The sequence below is a fragment of the Cupressus sempervirens genome, chromosome 9 (genome assembly GCF_028749045.1).
Source record: "Cupressus sempervirens isolate cs-2001-9-10 chromosome 9, ASM2874904v1, whole genome shotgun sequence".
Taxonomy (NCBI): domain Eukaryota; kingdom Viridiplantae; phylum Streptophyta; class Pinopsida; order Cupressales; family Cupressaceae; genus Cupressus; species Cupressus sempervirens.
In genome coordinates this window covers 332,075,534-332,094,763 of record NC_143126.1, presented here as the reverse complement: position 1 = coordinate 332,094,763, position 19,230 = coordinate 332,075,534, and the positions used below count along the sequence as shown (strand labels likewise).

Here is a 19,230-nt window from a genome sequence, read left to right as displayed (position 1 = left end):
TTCTTTTATGTGATTTTTTTTTAAAATCTAAAAATGATCTTGGTCAAAATGAGTCATGTTTTGCAGATATAACAAGGTAGAGGAAGGAGCTACACTAAATAGGTACATTTTGGCATATTCAAGCATGAATGAGATCAAACATTACTAATTGAAAAATTGAGTATTCCTCCAAAACAAGGAAATCAGAAAAGAAAACAGAAGCCAGAACTCAAAAATAATTCAATAAGAAAAAAACATCAAAGGAGAGAGAAGCGAATAATAGTAAAAAAATGATTAAAAAAACACACATACTTCTCTCTAAAAAAATGAATAATAGTAAACAAGATAATTTTTAGGTTGATTGCTTGTTACTTCACTCCAAAAAACTCTAAGTTCGACAAGGGAAGGGTTCTAAGTGAGGAAGATAAGTATGCATCATTAAAAAATATCTCTCTACTTAGCACCTTGAGAGAGATAATGTTAATGAGAACTTTAATACAAAGGCAATTGATAATAAATATTTGTTATCAAGTAGTGGTCAAAAAGGGGTGAATAAGCCTTTGTGGTTGGAAGAAGGATGTGGTCAATCTTGGAAAAGAGCTTTACAAGATAGTAATGGCGAGTCTCACATTTTGGGGCAGAATTATTGGGGAGGTGTAGTCTATATATGGTTGTTTGCAACAACATGAGAGGATGAATTTTTTTAGGGGTTATTACTTGCAAATTATAATAGTTGAAGTATGGTGGATTGCATTGTTTCCTCTCAAAATCTTACATCTAGAATGCTAAGGTTTGACACTTGGGAATTCCCTATAGAGATGAAATCAGGTCACATGCCACTCTTTGTTAAGTTGGACTTTGTTCCAATTAGCCTACATAATAAACATGATCTCCACATGCAAAATAAAGGAGTTACCAAGATAAAAATCCTTATAAATCAGGAAAACAAGGACATCTTTAATGTTAGTCTAAAGAAACAATTTCATGAGATGAATAATAACTTGGTAGGGTTAATAAGGAGAATGACAATGTTTACAGTACTTTGTTGATTCTTATAATACACAAGGCTTTAAGTTCCTTTAAAAGGTCTTGTAGTAGAAAGAGGGCCTCAAATACTTTTTAGAAAAATCCTTGGTATGATGAAAAGTGTAAGGAAATCTAGAGACCTATGAAAGGAAAATACTTAGGGAAAGAAAACAAAAAGTATGCAAAATTGGTTCAACAAAAAAAGAACACAAATGCAAGAAGGAATGAGTTAATCTCTCTTGAAAAGCACAATCTTAAAGATTTATGAAGGAACTACAATAAAGGAGAAAACAAATGAAGAGCAATATTACATATGTTCAATGAACTCTCCTCCATAATGAACACCTTGGTAAAAATCTTCGTTGTAGATGATATCAAACAAAGAACAAAGAAATTGGCAAGTAGTAAGGCTAGTGATGAGCTTCAAACAATTTTTTTTAGAATGGGAAGTTGATACCCTTGCTCCTTAGATGAAAGGAATCTTTGATAATGTCATTTGAGATGGTAGTCTGGTGAATTTGACAACTAATGTGGTTATCCCCCTCTTTAAAAGTGGAGACATAAATAACTTATTTAACTAACACACTTTTGTGGTCAACCCATGGAACATATGATCAATAGTTGGGAAAAAGATGAAGGAAAAAGAGCAAATGGACAAGTGGGTTTCATGCTTGACATTCCTCTATTGATCATTGCATTAGTCTTCAACATTTGATAGGTAAAATATGGAATCAGGGGGAAGAAGCATTTTGTTATTTTATTGATTTTAAGAAAGCCTTTAACATGACACCTAGAGACAAGCTATAGAACATAATGAAATAATTAGGTATCCCTGACATGTATAGGGTGGAAATGCATAAATTGTATGAGAGAGTTAGAGCCAAAACTGAAACTAGTGAAGGAATGTTAAAAAATTTCAATAGTAATATAAGCATTAAAAAGGATGCCTTTTATCACCTACTTTGTTTGGCTTATATATTGATAAATTAGAAACTTGGTAGGATATGCAACAAAGCTGCTTTTATATGCTAACAATCTTATCTTAATATAAAAAACAACTCATGAATTAAGATATCTTTTAAGAGACATAGACCACTTTTGTCAAGAGGTTGGGATGCACATGAACATTACTAAAACCAAAATCACAATTTTCTCTTTAAAGAGGAAAGAAAAACAAATTACCCTTTCTTTTTGAAGGCAACCCATTAGAAATGGTGAAAAAATACAAATATCGTGGGATCAACTTCCACTATAGAGCAAAAATAATATAGGGGAGTTGAAAATCATCATATCTACTCCAAAATCAGTGCAAAAAAGCTAAACTTTGGGCCTAGGAAATAAAGAAAACTCTTTTTGGTTTGTTGTCATACTAGTTAGTCTTTATGGTTGTGAATTTTAGAAAGATAACATCTCAACATGTGGATGGAGACAATTAGAGAGGATTCGAAAGCACCTAATTACAAGTAATCTTAAAGTTAAAACCTCATAATTGTATGCAACCCTTTTAGTAAAAGCTAGTACTTTTCCATTAGAGGCATCAATGATAACTTGATTGATCAACTCTTTCAAAAAGGCTGAAAACATCGGTAACCAATTGTGGCAAAAAAGAAGTGATGAATCAAAGTCTTGACCATAGGAAGAAAACTTGGATGATACAAAATAATGAGTTGTTGAATAAGTGGAACATCGAGCTACATGAGTGCCATAATACCAACGAGGAAATAAACATGTTTGTTGTAGAAAAGATTTAGACTACTATGTGGACTAATTACATTGGTCAAAAACGATCATTACATCAAAGAGATTAACCCAAGTCAAGAACATGGAGAGAGAAAATATTGAGGATCAGTTATTAAAGAGAAAGCAAGGGTGCTAGTAGCGGTTGAGGACGGGTTCACATCATCTCAGGGGTGAGTCAGGTAGGTGGAAGAGGTCCAAAAAGTCAGGAAAAAGAGAACTTGTATATTCTTTAAGACAAATACAATTGAAACATAAAGACATTTTCTCATCAAGTGCACAATTTATTTGATGAGAATAAGATCAACCAAACTGTTACCGTTCCAATTGGACTTCATAATAGAAAATCTGCCATTAAAAGACATATAAAGAAATCTTGAGAGTAATCAGTCTCATAAACATCATTGAAATAAATCGTCCATTCATTGTCTAATTTCGCCGTTATAAAACTAACTTCTATATTAATATATTTCTAAGAGTTGGCAATCAAAAGATCAAAAAGAAAAAACGAGACGAGCTTTCGGTTATATTGCTTTGCCGGACATTCCAGTTAAATAAGTGGCAGCGAGTGATTTACAAGTTCTCGGTTCAGTCTTAACACGCCAGGTCTAACACGCCAATAGTCAAATCCAACACAGGTACGAGATTTCATCGGTGAATATTTTACCCTGTTCATTTCGACTGTAAATAAATGTCCGAGTTGGCTTATTTTGCGGAGACTGTTCCTGAGGTTTTTTTTCCCTCTCTTAAAGCACACTTGAGTTTGACACAATTGAGGTTATCTTAGGACTGCATGTTTTGATTTGATTTCGTATTTTGGGCCAGTATGGCACTATCATTAATCATTCAATATTAAAAAAAATTGTTCAGCGTTCTGAGATCGATATTTTGGTTGAACTTCTATTTCGTTTCAATTTTTGGGCTTTCATAATTTGTTTCAGTTTTTGCATATTAAATATAGGATTTTGATCGAATTGCTGACAATTCTGTTCCAGAATGCTTTTAATTCCTGTCGCTTTACCTCTTGTGTGTAACCTGTTTTTATGTTCCGAATATCAAATGCCTGAAAACATCATATGAGGTTTTGGGTTGGCTATAAGTACCGGCCAGTCATCCTAATGATCAGTGAAAGGATGCAACCTGGACGGTGGATTCTGTCTTATGATTGCTTTCAATTTTAATCCAAAAGTTTTTTTGGTACCAAATTTAGAATATGCTCTCTCTCTCTCTCTCTCTCTCTCTCTCTCTCTGATTGGATTTCTGGAAACTTTTGTTTGCTGCATTTTTGGTTTTTACAATTGAAGGCATTTAAGATTCTGCCTGTATTGTCTGCAACTGGTACACTGTATTTTTGTTGATTGATGATAACAGTTTCCTATGGTTGAGGTCATAACAAATAATAGACCTGTTTTGTGTTTGTGTCCAAGATTGAATTTCTGGAAACTGTTGATTCCTGCATTTTTTTTGTATCTGCTGTTGGTTTTAGGTAATCCAGATAATGTTTGTATTGTCCGCAACTGGCACATTATATTTGTGCTGATTAATGATGCATATTTTCTACGAGTTTCTTATATTTATTAATATTTTGCAGTGATGGCACAAGCAAAGCCAAACAGAAGCCCTGCGGAGGTGGAGGATATTATACTGCGTCATATATTTCAAGTGACCCTAGAATCTGGAAGGGATCATGTGGTGTATTTAGAGCAGACAGCTGCTGAAGTGCTAAGTGAAGGCAGGCCCTTACTTTTGTCAATGGATATAATGGAGAGAATTTTGATTGACAGACTGTCCATTCCTAACCTTGAACCACCTTTTAAGTATCTGGTCCAGTGCTATGGGAGAGCGCAGGAAGAGCTACGAAAAATACCTTCCATGCGGGATAAAAACATGAGTGTTAAAATGGAAGAGATGACAAAGCAGGCAAGACAATTGGCTGTTTCCTACAGTAGGATTGTTTTGGGAAACCCAGATATGTTTCCTCAGTCTGCTCTTGAAAAGTCGTATCTTTTGGATCTCTTTATGTCCAGAGTTTCGACTAGTTATGATACATTTGGTGAAAGCAGTGCTTCCCGCCTTACTGTACCAGTTGGATTTCTGGAGGAATTTTTAAGAGATTTTGAGGAGGATAGTCTAGATCCTATTTTGAAGCAGCTTTATGATGATCTGAAATTAGCTATGCGCAAGGTGGCATCACCTCTTCAAAGCTGTCAGATCCCCTTGGCAGTCCTTAAACATATGATTGAAATTCCTATTTGTGTGAAAGCCCTTGTGAATCATCCTTCTTGGATTCCCAAAGGTGACCACGTGGATGGCCGGTTTATTGAAGTTGAAAGCATTCTGGGTCCCTTTTTCCATGTCAGCGCTTTACCTGATCATGTCATCTTCACAAGAGAAGAACAGGATGTTGGGTAAGTTCTTGTTTGAGTATTATTCAAATTTTATATACACTTCACCTTATTCCAAATACAAGATGGGTAACTTGCAATTGAAATCTATCCAATTGAAAAGATGTACTGATTAGTGCAGTATGGCTTTAGTCTAGTTCAATGCAACATTTTTGATACCACAACATTTTTTAGCACCTTCTCAGTGATACAGATAAAACATTCACATTAACACAACTGAAGGTAAAATACCAAAATACAAATATCATGACTTTATTCTTTTTTGTTTATCTTCCATCAATGTCTCCTAGGGTTTCTACCTTATCCCTTTTTATCTTAGATGATAGATCTGATCCAGGGTCAGCAAGATTGTGATACTTTTCAACAGTCTTATATTCCTCTTCCTGATTTACTTCCCTATCAATTTCAGTGAATCCACAGGACTAATAGATAGAACACTCATGAGAGAGGGAGAGGGAGAGATGTGGTGTTTCTTTGCTGCTTCAGTCTATGGGGTGAATCAGTGTATTGATTTTGTTTGTTGTTATTACGATGTTTTTGAGGTGTCTAAATGAGTGACAAGTACTGCCCACTTGCTCAATCCTTACCATTCTAACGAGTTTACAGAGTCTACTTTGTTATCTTCTGCTGCAGTAGATCTTGTTAAGTCTTGGCTGATTATTTCACTTCTCCCTGGTGTCTGTTAAGTGTTATACACTCTTGATGCATTTGCCTCCTATCTGAATGTCAAGTTAACAAGGTATCGAGTAAGTGACACGGTCATGAATTCACTCTCTTTTCTTTGTCATTATACAACATAGAAGCTAAACTCTTGGGTCTCCATCTAGTAATTCAACTGGTATACAATTTACAGTTAAATATCAAACAACAATTGGAGGATGAGTAATCTTCAACCTTTGAAACAAACAAACTATCACAAAGGGTCCAAGCAATCAAATAATACTAAATAGTATAAGACAAAATTGATAGTTTTTGATTTACTCCAGTATAAAGCATGCAAGATGACATGTTCAGGAAGAGTTGTAACTCAGAGTAAACCTACAAATTCAATCGGTAACTGATTTTATTCAACAGCTATCTGCAAGTTATCGATAGGTATTAAATTAATGTGTGTGAATATCCTCCTATTTACTTTATTAATGAAGCAAACCTTGGTTCATCTTCACCACCCTTGCAAGCACTAGAATGCTAAACATAGGCAAACATAATTTATTAATTGAAACACAACTGTACAACTATCATTGTAAAAACCAACAGTTTAGCCTGTATAATTGGTTTCTTCCTATCACTTACTGAGAAGAAATTACATACAGTTAACATGTTATGACAGTTGGAGACTGTCTTTTTGTAATATCACTAAGTTGGGATTACCACTTCCTAAAAAATACCTGTTTCTGAATTTCGTTTATTATTGCTATTAGTCTAATACTAGATATACTTATTTTCATAATACTATAGCACATGTTTAGCAATAACATAATAATGAGTGTTCACAGAAACAAAATATAGAGACGAATCTGACCTTTTTAACAACATATTACATTGTACTTATTAAATGGCAACCTTCGGAATACATTCAATACAATAAGTCTCAATGCCCAGCATTGGGATTATCAACAACAACCTCAATATATACCAGACTGGACTTGTGAATGGTGTGCAATAATCAAAGCTCGTGCCTGAACTAGAAACACATATTCACAATTGGCTCATGAGCAGTTTTCATGATGTAAATGTGAATTCTTGTGTTGAAAAGCAGTAAGCATTCAATCAGCTCCTCACACAGTTTCTCCCTTAAGACTCTGCTTGATGATTTCTTGTATATGCTCCAACGGCACAAAGTCTGCTCCCAGGATATTACCTGCCGTATGTCCAATTCATGAACCAATACTGAGATACTTATAGTAGAGCTGCTTCACAATGTTCTCCGACAATGTATTTGAATAAAGTATGATTAGCTGTAGCTCGACTCTTAAAGGGTAGCATAGTCTCTGCACTCTGCTGCAAAAGCTTTACCTAGATAAACAAATGCTGTGCCAGAAGAGCCCTCAAACAGAAATAAGAATCAAAGAATGCCCATGGTGAGATGTTACCAGAATACAGGAGCTATTGTATGGTAGCCATGATAAACCTCAAACAATAATTTCAACCTCCTCTAATAATAATAAATTCAATTATAGGAATCGATAATATATTTCTGCAATTCACCTCTATATACTACATTCATATAATACTTTTCTTGTTTCAAGCAAGGCAACCACTACGCCAAAAGCCTGAACTGATAGTGAGTGGCGCCCACCAGCTTCAAGAGTGGTGTTTTAGTCCCACTAAAGTGCCAGCAGAAGCCAGCCCACTTGTGGCCACATGGCTGCCTGATTGTGGGTGGGTCCCAGCCCTGGGTACACACCCAGCATGAATCCTCACCACTGCAGCATTTAGGCTGGGACCTTCCCACAATCAGGCAGCCATATCCAAACCAAAATCCTCATTTTTATTCCGTGGGAATGATGTAGGGTCTCAGCCTTTCATACAATAATGACTTTTTGATGCAAACAAGTTAAGATTTCACAAATGAAGAACTGATAAAAAGATTTTAAATAACAGATTGAAAAGAGTATTTCAATGATTCCGTTGGACCAGTCAAGAGGGATTTGGGAGCTGCATCGCTTCTACTCAACATTACTTATAAACATTTGCAACAGGATGATTAGTATGGTTGTCACTGGTCACTCCCCTCTATGCCTCACACCCAATGGTTCTGATAAAACTTGTACCCACTCAGTTTCCAGCCAGAGCCATTTTAACAAAAGATAATTTACACTCAAAACACTCGCTTTAGCTTTTACCCAGTCATTATATGTATATGTACATCATATATTCTATCCAAAATTGGTTTTGAAATTTGAAACATCCTAACTGGCTCTAAGGCTGAGAATTGTGGGTTTGTTTGCAATTTGTAGCCTTTGACCAATGTATCATCTAATTTTTTGGATTTTTCTGATGTCTGATTTTTTTTAAAGTTTTGATGTTTTTTCTTTTTTAATATGCTAAATAGTAAATACCGAGATATCAAATCAAACAGTTCAAATACTTCTGAAAACTACAAATCCCACCATGCTGATGCAATGTCAATTTTAATGCTGATGAACACAACTCTAAGTCCCCAAATTGATTACTCGTAGATACAGTGAATTTCTATTTTTTAAATGCAAATGCCCATACAATTCAAACTAGATAAGAATATGGAAATCTATAAGAAGCTGGAGCTGATAAAATTGCTGAGCATATTTTGCTTGCGATGCTTTTCTATTTATAATTGGATCAAATTCCAGGAGACACGATATGGCTGTAGCATGTAATTGAGCTCTTCTTAGCCCATCGAACAACCCAGTATGCATACAATCTGCTCCTATAAATAATTCTGAGTTGAAAAGACTTATTTCTGTGCCTCAATTTGTAGATTTTTTTCACTAATTCCTGTATAGGTGGTTCAAATAGCTTTCTGTGTGAGTCTCAGTCCCTGTTCCTGCTGGCGTGGATCAGCTGGGCTCTCAAATCTCACCCCAAATGGAGTTTACAGCTGCGATCTGCAACTTGGCAGTCAATTGAGTCTTGGAAAACACTGAACTGCTCTAATATCTCTTCAAATTTATCTGTATCTTCTTTCCCACTGAGTTTGCATTCCATACACACACACAAGTAGGATTGGTGTCCAAGCTTGCCAACTGCAGGGTTATTGTCCTTGAGCAAAGTAGAATTCCCTGAAAAAATCAGAGCCTCCACTTGCCAGAATAGTTTCTTTGATAATGCATGAATGATCCAAATGAATTCCCTTCCACCTTTTTTATCATGCCTTAAATCCTAATTCGGATTTGAGGTTAGAGTTGTACTTTTGGCATTATAAAACATGTTAAAATGTTTCTTTTCATTAAAAAATAACTGCCCCTAAGTGGCTTGACCCATTGAGGGTCTAATTCCTCATTAAAAGTGGCCATATTATTAAGTCATAAGCTTAAGCTATAACTATTAGGAAAATGAGCCAAGGGGCCACTTATTCTAAAATAAAGTGATTATTTAACTTTATAATAATTTAACTAACCAAACTTATGAAATATTAAAGAAATATTTTAATATTTCCTTTCTTTTTCATGAAACACTCAAATGAGGTCAGAAAAGAAAACCAAACGAAACCACCGGATTGTGGATGATGCCTGAATTGTCCAAGCCAACTGGCAGTCTTCTCCTAAAATCTAGGAATGCTCATACAGAGTATGAGACTGGGCCTATCACCCTGAAACTGAGTCCTAATGAATATCCTCTGCTGTGTGCAGCTTTGGGATGTCTGTTAGCTAACTGGGAGTTCCTCCTAAACGATAGGAAATGTGTCCAATGTCTCCTAAATGTACATAGTGGTCTCCGAATGCCTTCTGGACAACTTCAAGTCAGTCCCTAAAAAATAGGGATCCTTCCTAAATTTTAGAAACCTGTCATTAACTGCCCAAAATTGCCTGAAAAGCTCGTTTCTGGCTCTATAGGCACTTTATGAGTCCCCTAAACACTCTATTGGCCTATGATATCTCCAATAATAGGCCAACCCTGAACAGTTATCTATCATTCTAGAAAGGGAACATTGCATTCCCCCCTTTTCTGGAGATTCATTGTCCACAAGCAATGCACTGTTGTACCACCTCCATCCCAAACAATGCAGAGGAGGACTCCAACCAACAACCCCTGTACGTAGATAAAGCTCTTGTCATCGTCAAGCCCCATCACATTATAGAGACAACTGCTCCACAAGGAAATTCCTGGATCCTAACTTGGAAAATCATCTCTATATAAATTATATGCTGAGATCTCTACCATCCACTGTATAGAAGACTCTGCCATCCAAGTATTGCAGTAATGCACCCAAAAACAATCTCTACCTGGACCCCATGAATAAACTGGTAGTCCATTAAACCCAACTCCAACTGACTTCTGCTGCACCACTCTGGTCGCAACTGAAATGCCATCACTCCAGGCCACCCTACCTTGAGCTCCCTCGCATCAATCTGAAATAACTGCCTGTATGGCCTGAATACTTTGACCTGTGCTCTCTCCCAATCTGATCCCAGTTGCATAACAAGCTTCTCTTGCATCATTGTGATCATTGCTGGAAGATCCTCCTGTCACCAAACCCACTCATCAAATCAAACTGTGCCCAGATCACCCACTGCCAAGCTACCAGAATCCCAAGTTATCTGGTGAAATGTATTGAAATCAATTCCCAGCACTAACCTGAAGTCACAGCATCCTCCATCCCTGCCTTGTCACTCTATGTTGCAACTGGCACCATCCATGCAATTGATCCCTAGGCTTCTGAGTTATGGGCCAACACAAGTGCCTAAAGAGATGAGTACCTCCCAGTCCATATGCAGCTATCAGTGTCTCATCATGGTTCCAGTCAATATTGCTACAGGAATAGTGCCCTCGACCACAACTGATTAAAAGAGTTGCGTTCAGCCATGTAACTGCTGAGGGTTGATCCCTCATATCCAGGAAATCTATTTGATTAATCCCTGCTCCTCTATCCCGTATACTGACCACATAACCATCCGGGAGAAACAACTGAGGAGTTTTGCTAGATATCGCTCCATCTGTCGTAGAAGAGATCACCCAATACCAAATATTCATCCCATTCTGAAGAGTGAAACGGAACATCAAATCATCCATGAGTGGGCGAATACAAAAGAATGTGCATACCTCACAAAGTACTCACTAAACCTTTAGGCCGGACTCAATACTAGCTGTAATAAAAGTCTCAAGACTTGAAACACGGAATGTAAGATCTGCATCAACATGCAGCAACTACTGGAAAATTGACCAACATTGCTCATCATAGTCAACTGGAACAACTTCACCCAGGTCTATTACTATAATAATGTCATACCCTCCATGATAATAGATCCACTGCTACCACTAGATACCGCACTGTCCAAAACTGATTTTACAATACTCCCATGGCTGCCATCTTCCTTGATTGAGCGAATGTGAATATATTTTTGAATTGCATCACGTGGCTCCTCATCTACATATTCCCTTGTCCACCTCACATGCAAGGTTGTGTGTTTTCTGTTCATCACAAGAAGCTGCTATGAATGACTGATTTTCTGATTTTGTAGGTAAAGCATCGGCTAAACTCAATTCCCTACTCAGTTTTTCAATCTGATTTTCTGCCACGAGGAGAGCTACTTGAGAATTTTCCAAAGCCTCTCTAACATTTACAAGTTCTGAAATAAGCTGGTCAACGTTCTCTTATCTTCCCCTCTAAGCATTAGAAAAAATAACACCAAGATCAAGAAGATGATCTCTGTCTGAAAGGAGATTTAAGTAATTCATTTTCATTGCCTCCATGGCTGTCATAAACACCTGCAAATCAGAAATTGATGAAGCCTCTTCTTTACCTCTATGTCTACCATCAAGCTGGACCTTCCAAATGCAGCTCTCTACTAATTTGTGGGAACTGTCAAAATGTGACAAGGCTGCAATGACCTTTTCTTCTCCAACCGTCAGTTGGCTCTCCAAATTAAGCTTATGGACATGTGTACATTCACCAGTAGAGGATGTGGATTGCCATAGAAGAGCAGGGCTATCTTCAAAATCCTTTTTCGATACCCCCTCAAGATCTTTATCTGGTAATTTCTCTTGCTGGTTTGGAATGAAAACAGCGTTAGTGCCCATTATAATTTCCTCATCATTCTTCTAACTCAATTATTCATCAGATGATGTTGTGGCCTCTTCATGAAAAATGGTAAAATCATTCTCAGGACCTTCAAAGGAGTCCTCACACTGATTTTCAATCAATGCCCACTAGGAAACTCATGCAGCTCCATTCTGTAAGATCAAGTGATTCCTCCTCTCCTTCCTCTATAGAGTCCACCAGACGAAGCTCAACTGCACTATTCCCAGTATCTGCATTGCTGGTCCTTGTTTCCTTCATTGACTTATCTTCTCTTTCAATGCTTTCTATACTCTCCTTTGATTCTTCTTTCCTTCTTTGTTGCTGATATGAACTTGTAGATACCCAGTTATCAGCATCTGCTTTGGCTACACCCATAAATTGTGTGAAGGAAAGGAGGTCACATATCTTCTTAGGAAGAGAACAATACTGATGTTAGCTGCTTGTAACTGCATCGTTGAATGCCTTGGCAGGAGGCATCTTACTTGTATCTGCTGATGGAGATGAAACCTTAGAGCACCCATTTTTAATTCTAGCCATGCAACTGACCCAACAGGCTGGCAGGTTTGATGCTTTGATACCACTGAAATATCCCAATCGGCTCTAGGGCTGATAATTGTGGGTTTGTTTGCAATTTGTACTCCTTGACCAACATATCATATAAGTTTTTGGATTTTTCTGATATTCTGATTTTTTTTTTGTAATTTTGATGTTTTAAGATTTTTTTAAATATGCTAAATGCTGAGATATCAAATCAAAGAATACAAATAATTTTGTAAACTACAAATCCTACTACGCTGATGCAATTTCATTATTAATGCTGATGAACAAACTCTAAGTCCCCAAATTTATTATTTATTGATATGCTTAATTTCTATTTTCAAAAGCTAATGCCCATACAATTCAAACTAGATAAGAACCTGGAAATCTATAAGAACCTGGAGCTGTGAAATTCCTGGGCCTTTCTTGCTTGCAACACTGTTCAATTTATAATGGCATCAATTTCCAGGACATGATATGGCTGTGGCATGTAATTGAGCTCCTCTTAGGCCATTGAGCAACCCAGCATGCATCCGATCTGCTGCTTTAAATAATTCTTAGTTGAAAAGTCTTATTTTTATGCCCCAATTGGTAGATTTCCTTCACTAACCTCTGTATAGACGGCTCAGATAGCTTTCTGTGTGAGTCTCAGCCCCTGTTCTTTCTGGTGTGGATCAGCTGGGCTCTCAAATCTCATACCAAATGGAGTCTGCCTGTTATCTGCAATTTGGAAAGCAATTGAGTCTTGGAAAATACTGAACTGCTCCAATGTCTCTTCAAATCGATCTGTATCTTCTTTCCCACTGAGTTTGCAATGAATTTCGATAGACACATCCAAGCTTGCCAGCTGCAACGCTTATCATCCTTGAGCAAAATCTATAGAAATCCCTGAGAAAATTGGAGTCTCCACTTGCCAGAATAGCTTTTTGGATAATACACGAATGATCCAAACAAATTCCCTTTAACCCTGTTCATCATGCCTCAATCCCTTATTCGAATTTGAGGTCAGGATTCTACTTTTGGCATCAGAAAACATGTTATCTTTCTTTTTATTAAAAAATAACTGAACAAAATGGTTTGACCCATTGAGGGGCGGATTCCTCATTAAGAGTGGCCATATTATTAAGTTATAACTTCTAGGAAAATGAGCCAAGGGACCACTTATTACAAAATAAAGTGATTATACTATTTCACTTTATTGTTATTTAAGTAACCAAATTTAGGAAATATATTGTTATTTCCTTCTTTAGCCATCAAACGCTCAAATGATCTCAGAAACAAAAACCATCTGAAATCTCTGTCGAATAATAAGGGAGAATAGTGATAGAAGAGAAGAACCAACAACAAAATAGAAGTCATTAAGGGAAGGCATCGGAAGTTATCCAGAAAATAAATAAATTGTTCTACTCTCTTTTACATGTCGTTTGAGATATGCACATTTGAGCACTTTCCTATTTTGGGAAATTGGGGGCACAACATACAGTGAGATCGGAGAGAGCACATAGTATTGAGCAGCCAAATATATAAAATTATATGCTGGATGGTAGTAACCATCTTATTGAAAGGCGATATTCTACATCATTAATTCAAGTTCAAAACTTGAGATGTCCTTAAGCGATATGTCCTGCCAATTACTGCATCTATTTAAATATTAATTTGGGAAACAACAATCCAGCTGCCATATAATTGTAGCTAACAGCCTATCTGCCATTATCAAAACTAATATCTTTTAGTATAACTTGCATAAACATTATAGCACATATCAGATATAGTAGTGATCCACATCTTAAGTATGCATTTTTTTATGTGAAGAATATTAGTTTCATATATCTTACTCGCATGGTCATAATAATTCATAATTCATAATTCTTATTTGAGGATTCAGGAGAAATAAGTCTTGTAGCTAAGTTTATAGAGGAATTGTCCCTACTACCCTAGACATACCCAAGGGGGATATAACAGTGGTATCAGAGTATAATTATGCCATCTTGTGAGTAGAGGCTTATGCAAACTTACAAGAGAAGAACAAGGAAAGATACAATGAATGACTTCGCCAATGAAATGAGATTCAATATGGAGCAGACAAACCAAACTTTGATAAGTCAAATGGAAAAATCAAATCAGGCCCTTTTCCAAGCACTGCAAAATATGGGAAATTCAACCAATAATTTGGAAAGTCATCTTAACAATGTGCGAGACACTAGCTCCAATCGCTTAGATAATAATTATGTATCTTCCATGACTAGGATATCTCAACCCCCTTTCTTACCAAGTGGAGAGATACCGAGAGAAGAAGAAGGAATAGGAAAACCAATGACTAGAAGCAAAGACATTGCAAGAACTTATGCAGCTCTAGAACCTCACATTAGAGAAGTTGTATCATTTAGGGAATTTTGTGAAGAAAAGTGAATGGAAACACACAAAAGGCATGCAAACAAAGAGCTCAATGTTGTTGGTAAAATCTATATTGTAGCTGATGGGTAGAATAGTATCCGAATGGGCGTGTGATGATTGAGTCACCCCTTCGAAAAGGTATATGTACACCGTCTGAGATGGACTTTGGAATCATCATTGGATCATTGTATTTGGATTGTAATCATTGAGTGCATATATGAATAAGGTATCTACTTTGTGTTGTATCGTGATATACTACATGTGTTAAGTTTCTTTATCCTGTACGGTAAACATTTGGCGCCGTTGCTAGACGAACTTGGAACGAAAGAATGTGATGAAGATTAATGCCGAATTTGCTTAACAAAGATAGGAACAAGGTAAAGGACAAAGATGAAATACGTACAACACAAGAAGTTTTAATTTTTAGCATAATAGGCAGAAGCTTCAACAGATTGCCGACAGGCACCAAAGGGGTGAAGAGGAATAGACAGAGGGAGTGCACTCACCTAGTAGATTGAAGAGTGCCGAGGAATTGCTGGACGAGACTTGACAACGATTAAATTTGGTGGAAGAAACAAAGGAGGAATTCCTTAACTTGTATACGCTGAGGGGAGAGTGTTTGAACGGAAGGGAAACAACTCGCACGACTTGAAGTGCCGAGGGAGCATGAGCATGGAGTGAACTCTTTGTTCCCGATACACTGGATGAATGGATACAGGCAGAGAATCGAACAACTTCACTTGAAGAAGACCTTTCACTAGGCAGCGCAGTTGTTGGAAGCAAGGTTGTTATCTGAAGCAGTGTGGGTGTGCAGAACAACGTGGGTGCTCAACAAGTACCTAAGAATCAAAAGAAATTAATGATGGCAGGTCTCAAAGAAAAATTACCCAAGTTTAACAGTGATGGTACAATAGATCTAATCCGACATTGCAAAACGTGAGAAACCATATGGATAGCAAATGGCGTGACAAATGAGGACAATTGGGTTAGACAGTTCCTAGCAACCCTGCGGGGTGTGGCAATTGATTGGTTTTCTGATGCCGACCCTCAAAAACTGACTACATGGGCGCATGTTAAAAAAGAGTTCATAGTAGAATTTAGATTGCTTCGGGACGATAATGAAATAGTGGCGGAGATATATAGTATTAAGCAAGGGGAGAATGAAATAGTACGGGCTTATGCCAGACGACTGAAAGCGCTGGTTGGGAAGATGGAAAGTCAACTGGCAGATGGTTTGAAAAAATGATGGTTTGTGGAAGGGCTACGGTTGGCTCTGAAAAGGAAGATGAAGATTGTACTACCGACGTCGTACACTGATGCGTATAGTCGTGCAATGGATTTAGAAAGTGAACAAAAGACAAGTAAGAAGAAAAAGCATAAATCCTTGGATTCAGACATTTCATCATATGAAAGTAGCAGTAGTGACGAGGAATCAAACAAGAAGGTACGAGCACTACAGAAAGATATGCTTGGAATGATGAAAGAATTTAAGAATTTGAAAAAGAATTTGGACACAGTGAAGGGAGAACTGTGGTGCATAGATTGTAAAGAGGATGGCCGTACAAAGAGCTCATGCCCCAAGAAACAGTTATGTGACATCTGTCAGGTGGCGGGACATTCCCTAAAAGAGTGCTTGTTTAACATGAAATCAAAAGGACACTAGCAGGTGTTACTAACATAGGAAGTGTCCAACAACAATAACACAAGCAATGATGCAACTTTCAGTGGATATCGCAACAATAATAGACACGGAAGGGGTGGAAACAACAACAATAACAACGAAGGCCGGAGTCAAATACAATACGATGCGAGTGGACGGTCGATGATACGATGCCGAGCATGCAATCTTTGGGGCCATTTCGCTAGGGACTGTATTGCGAAGGAGATGCCACAACTACTATGTAGATGGTGTGATCTAGGGGACCACGAAGATGCAAAATGTCCAAAACAAGGGGTAAATCTATTAAGCATTGAAACTTGTGATGAGAAAGTACTGGTAGTGACACGGGAGCAGAAGAAAAGGAGAGGTTACAAAAAGCATGAACAGAGATAGAAAAGCAGATGAAAGTAGAGAAATCACAAGTCAAAGACACTACCGAAACTTTGAAAAGGAACTTGGCGGAATAGAACATGATGAGGCAGAGAATGCAAATAGAAGTGCCTATTAAACTAAATGACCTTCTCACAATGCCACAGTTGCGTACAACTATTATGAATATGACACTGTCCCCAAGAGTGACGGAGGAAGTAAGGGATAGTAAGGGAACAATGACAGCAGACCCGATGCTACTGGCACTTACAACAGGAAGACACCCGGTAGTAGTGGAGATGGGCGTTTTGGGTACTGTGCTGACAGATACAATTGTAGACGGAGGATCAAGTGTGAATGTGCTATTGGAAGATATTTGGCAAAAGCTAGGACAACCCACATTGTGGCCACCTACTTTCTAGTTACTCACAACAGATCAACATGGAATAAAACCATCGGGAACCTTGATGGCACAGCCGGTAACAATTGGGACACAACCGTTTTTACTAGATTTTGTGGTCATCCCATTAAATAGAAGAGGGTATGACGCCATCCTTGGACGGGGGTGGTTGGTGCAAGCAAAGATAAAACATGATTGGAAACGGAACACCTTATCCATGGAGCGAGGAGGCAGAAGATTCATAATTGATTTGCAGACACAAATGGTAGGGGAAGAGGCAGCGTCGTCAGACTTAGAAGGCGAAGGTGGGAGTTATGACGAAGGGAAAAAGAGGATGGAACCAAATGAGGAAGGGGTCTTGAGATTAGGAGCGTCGACTGATGACAACCTAGACTCAGTGAATGGATTGCTATGGCAGATGGAAGATAATGAGCTCTTTCCGAGCTGCAACATATTGGGTGTTGAGGAAGAAAAAGGAAGAAATGAGTTCCCGAAGGAGTACAGTGAACTAAAGGAGAGAGAAGTGCAGATAGATGAAACACCAGCCCATACGTTCAGTGAAGATAAACTGATGAAGTACAAAGAGCCTACAGTGAAAACAATGAACTTGGGCAATGAGGAAAATCCAAAAAACATTCTGGTAAGAGATGATTGGAACCCAGTGTTGAAGGTGGCAAAGTTCAAAATATTCATGGAGTACAAGGATGTTTTTGCTTGGACATATAAAGACTTAAAAGGAGTGCCACTGGAGCTATGTGTCCATCGGATACCATCGATCGAAGGTGTAGTACCTGTACGAAAGTGGCTGTACCGAATGAATAAAAACTATGCAGTACGGGTCACGAAAGAAATCGATAGGATGCTGGAGGCATGAATCATTTTTGAAGTGCAGACAAGTGATTGGGTATCACCGATCGTGATATCCCTGAAAAAAGGCACAACACAGATAAGAATATGTGTGGACTTCCGATGTCTAAACACCTTAACAATTAAAGACCCGTTTCCAATACCATATACGGATAGCATTTTGGAGGAAGTAGTAGGGCATGAAATTTATTCATTCATGGATGGATTCTTGGGGTACAATTAGATATCCATCGTTGAGGACAAATAAAAAACGACATTCATTGTGGAAGATGGGGTATATGCATACAACAGGATGTCGTTCGGATTGTGCAATGCCCCGGCAACATTCCAAAGGATTATCTTACACATATTTGATAAAATGTTTGTCGGAAGTTTTAAGGCGTTCCTAGATGATTGGTCAATTTTTAGCACAGAGGAGAAACACATAACAGCGCTTGGAGAATGCATGGAGAGGTGCAGACGAGCAAGATTGGTGTTGAACCCAAAGAAGTGTAGGTTTATGGTGCCACAGGGAAAACTGCTTGGACACATAGTTTGTAAAGAAGGATTGAAGACGGATCTAGACAAGGTCCGCGTAATCTTGGAGATGCCACCTTTGGCGGATGTATCGAAAGTAAAGTCATTTTTAGGGCACATCGGTTATTACTGGAGATTTATTAAAAACTTTGCAAAAGTTTCTTATCCGTTGGACAAACTCACCTGCAAGGGTGAACCTTACAGATGGGAGGCTGAACAGAATGAAGCTTTTGAGGGACTGAAAACAAGGTTGGCCACGGCTCCAATTTTGGCCTATCCGAATTGGGACAAAAAATTTCATGTTCATGTAGATGCATCAAATTATGCTATTGGAGCAATACTGGCGCAGATTGGTGACCACAGATTGGACCATCCAATATGTTTTGCAAGTAGATTGTTATCAAAGGCAGAGAAAAACTATAGTACGACGGAGCGAGAGGTGTTAGGGATGGTGTAGGCAGTGTAGAAGTTCCGATATTACTTGTTGGCCACGCCATTCGTATTCTACGTAGATCATCAAGCACTGCTATACTTGGCAAATAAACCGATTATTCAAGGAAGAATAAGTCGATAGTTGCTATTGTTACAGGAGTTCACATTTAAGATCGTGGTACGGCCA

General features: G+C 37.9%; 1 protein-coding gene across 3 annotated transcripts in view; it reads left to right on the top strand.

Annotated features, from left to right (window-relative positions):
- The first annotated feature begins 3,231 nt into the window (after positions 1–3,231).
- Positions 3,232–19,230, top strand: part of LOC149538698 (U-box domain-containing protein) — a 207,769-nt gene continuing 191,770 nt past the window's right edge. The window contains exons 1-2 of one of the 3 annotated variants that reach the window (XM_089800031.1): positions 3,232–3,380; positions 4,334–5,150. In XM_089800031.1, coding sequence (XP_089656157.1) covers positions 4,336–5,150 — 815 coding nt within the window. In that variant the 5' untranslated portion in view covers positions 3,232–3,380; positions 4,334–4,335. Of the gene's footprint in view, positions 3,520–4,333; positions 5,151–19,230 lie in introns of all 3 variants that reach the window. The other 2 variants (XM_089800032.1, XM_089800033.1) reach the window with 2 other exon arrangements.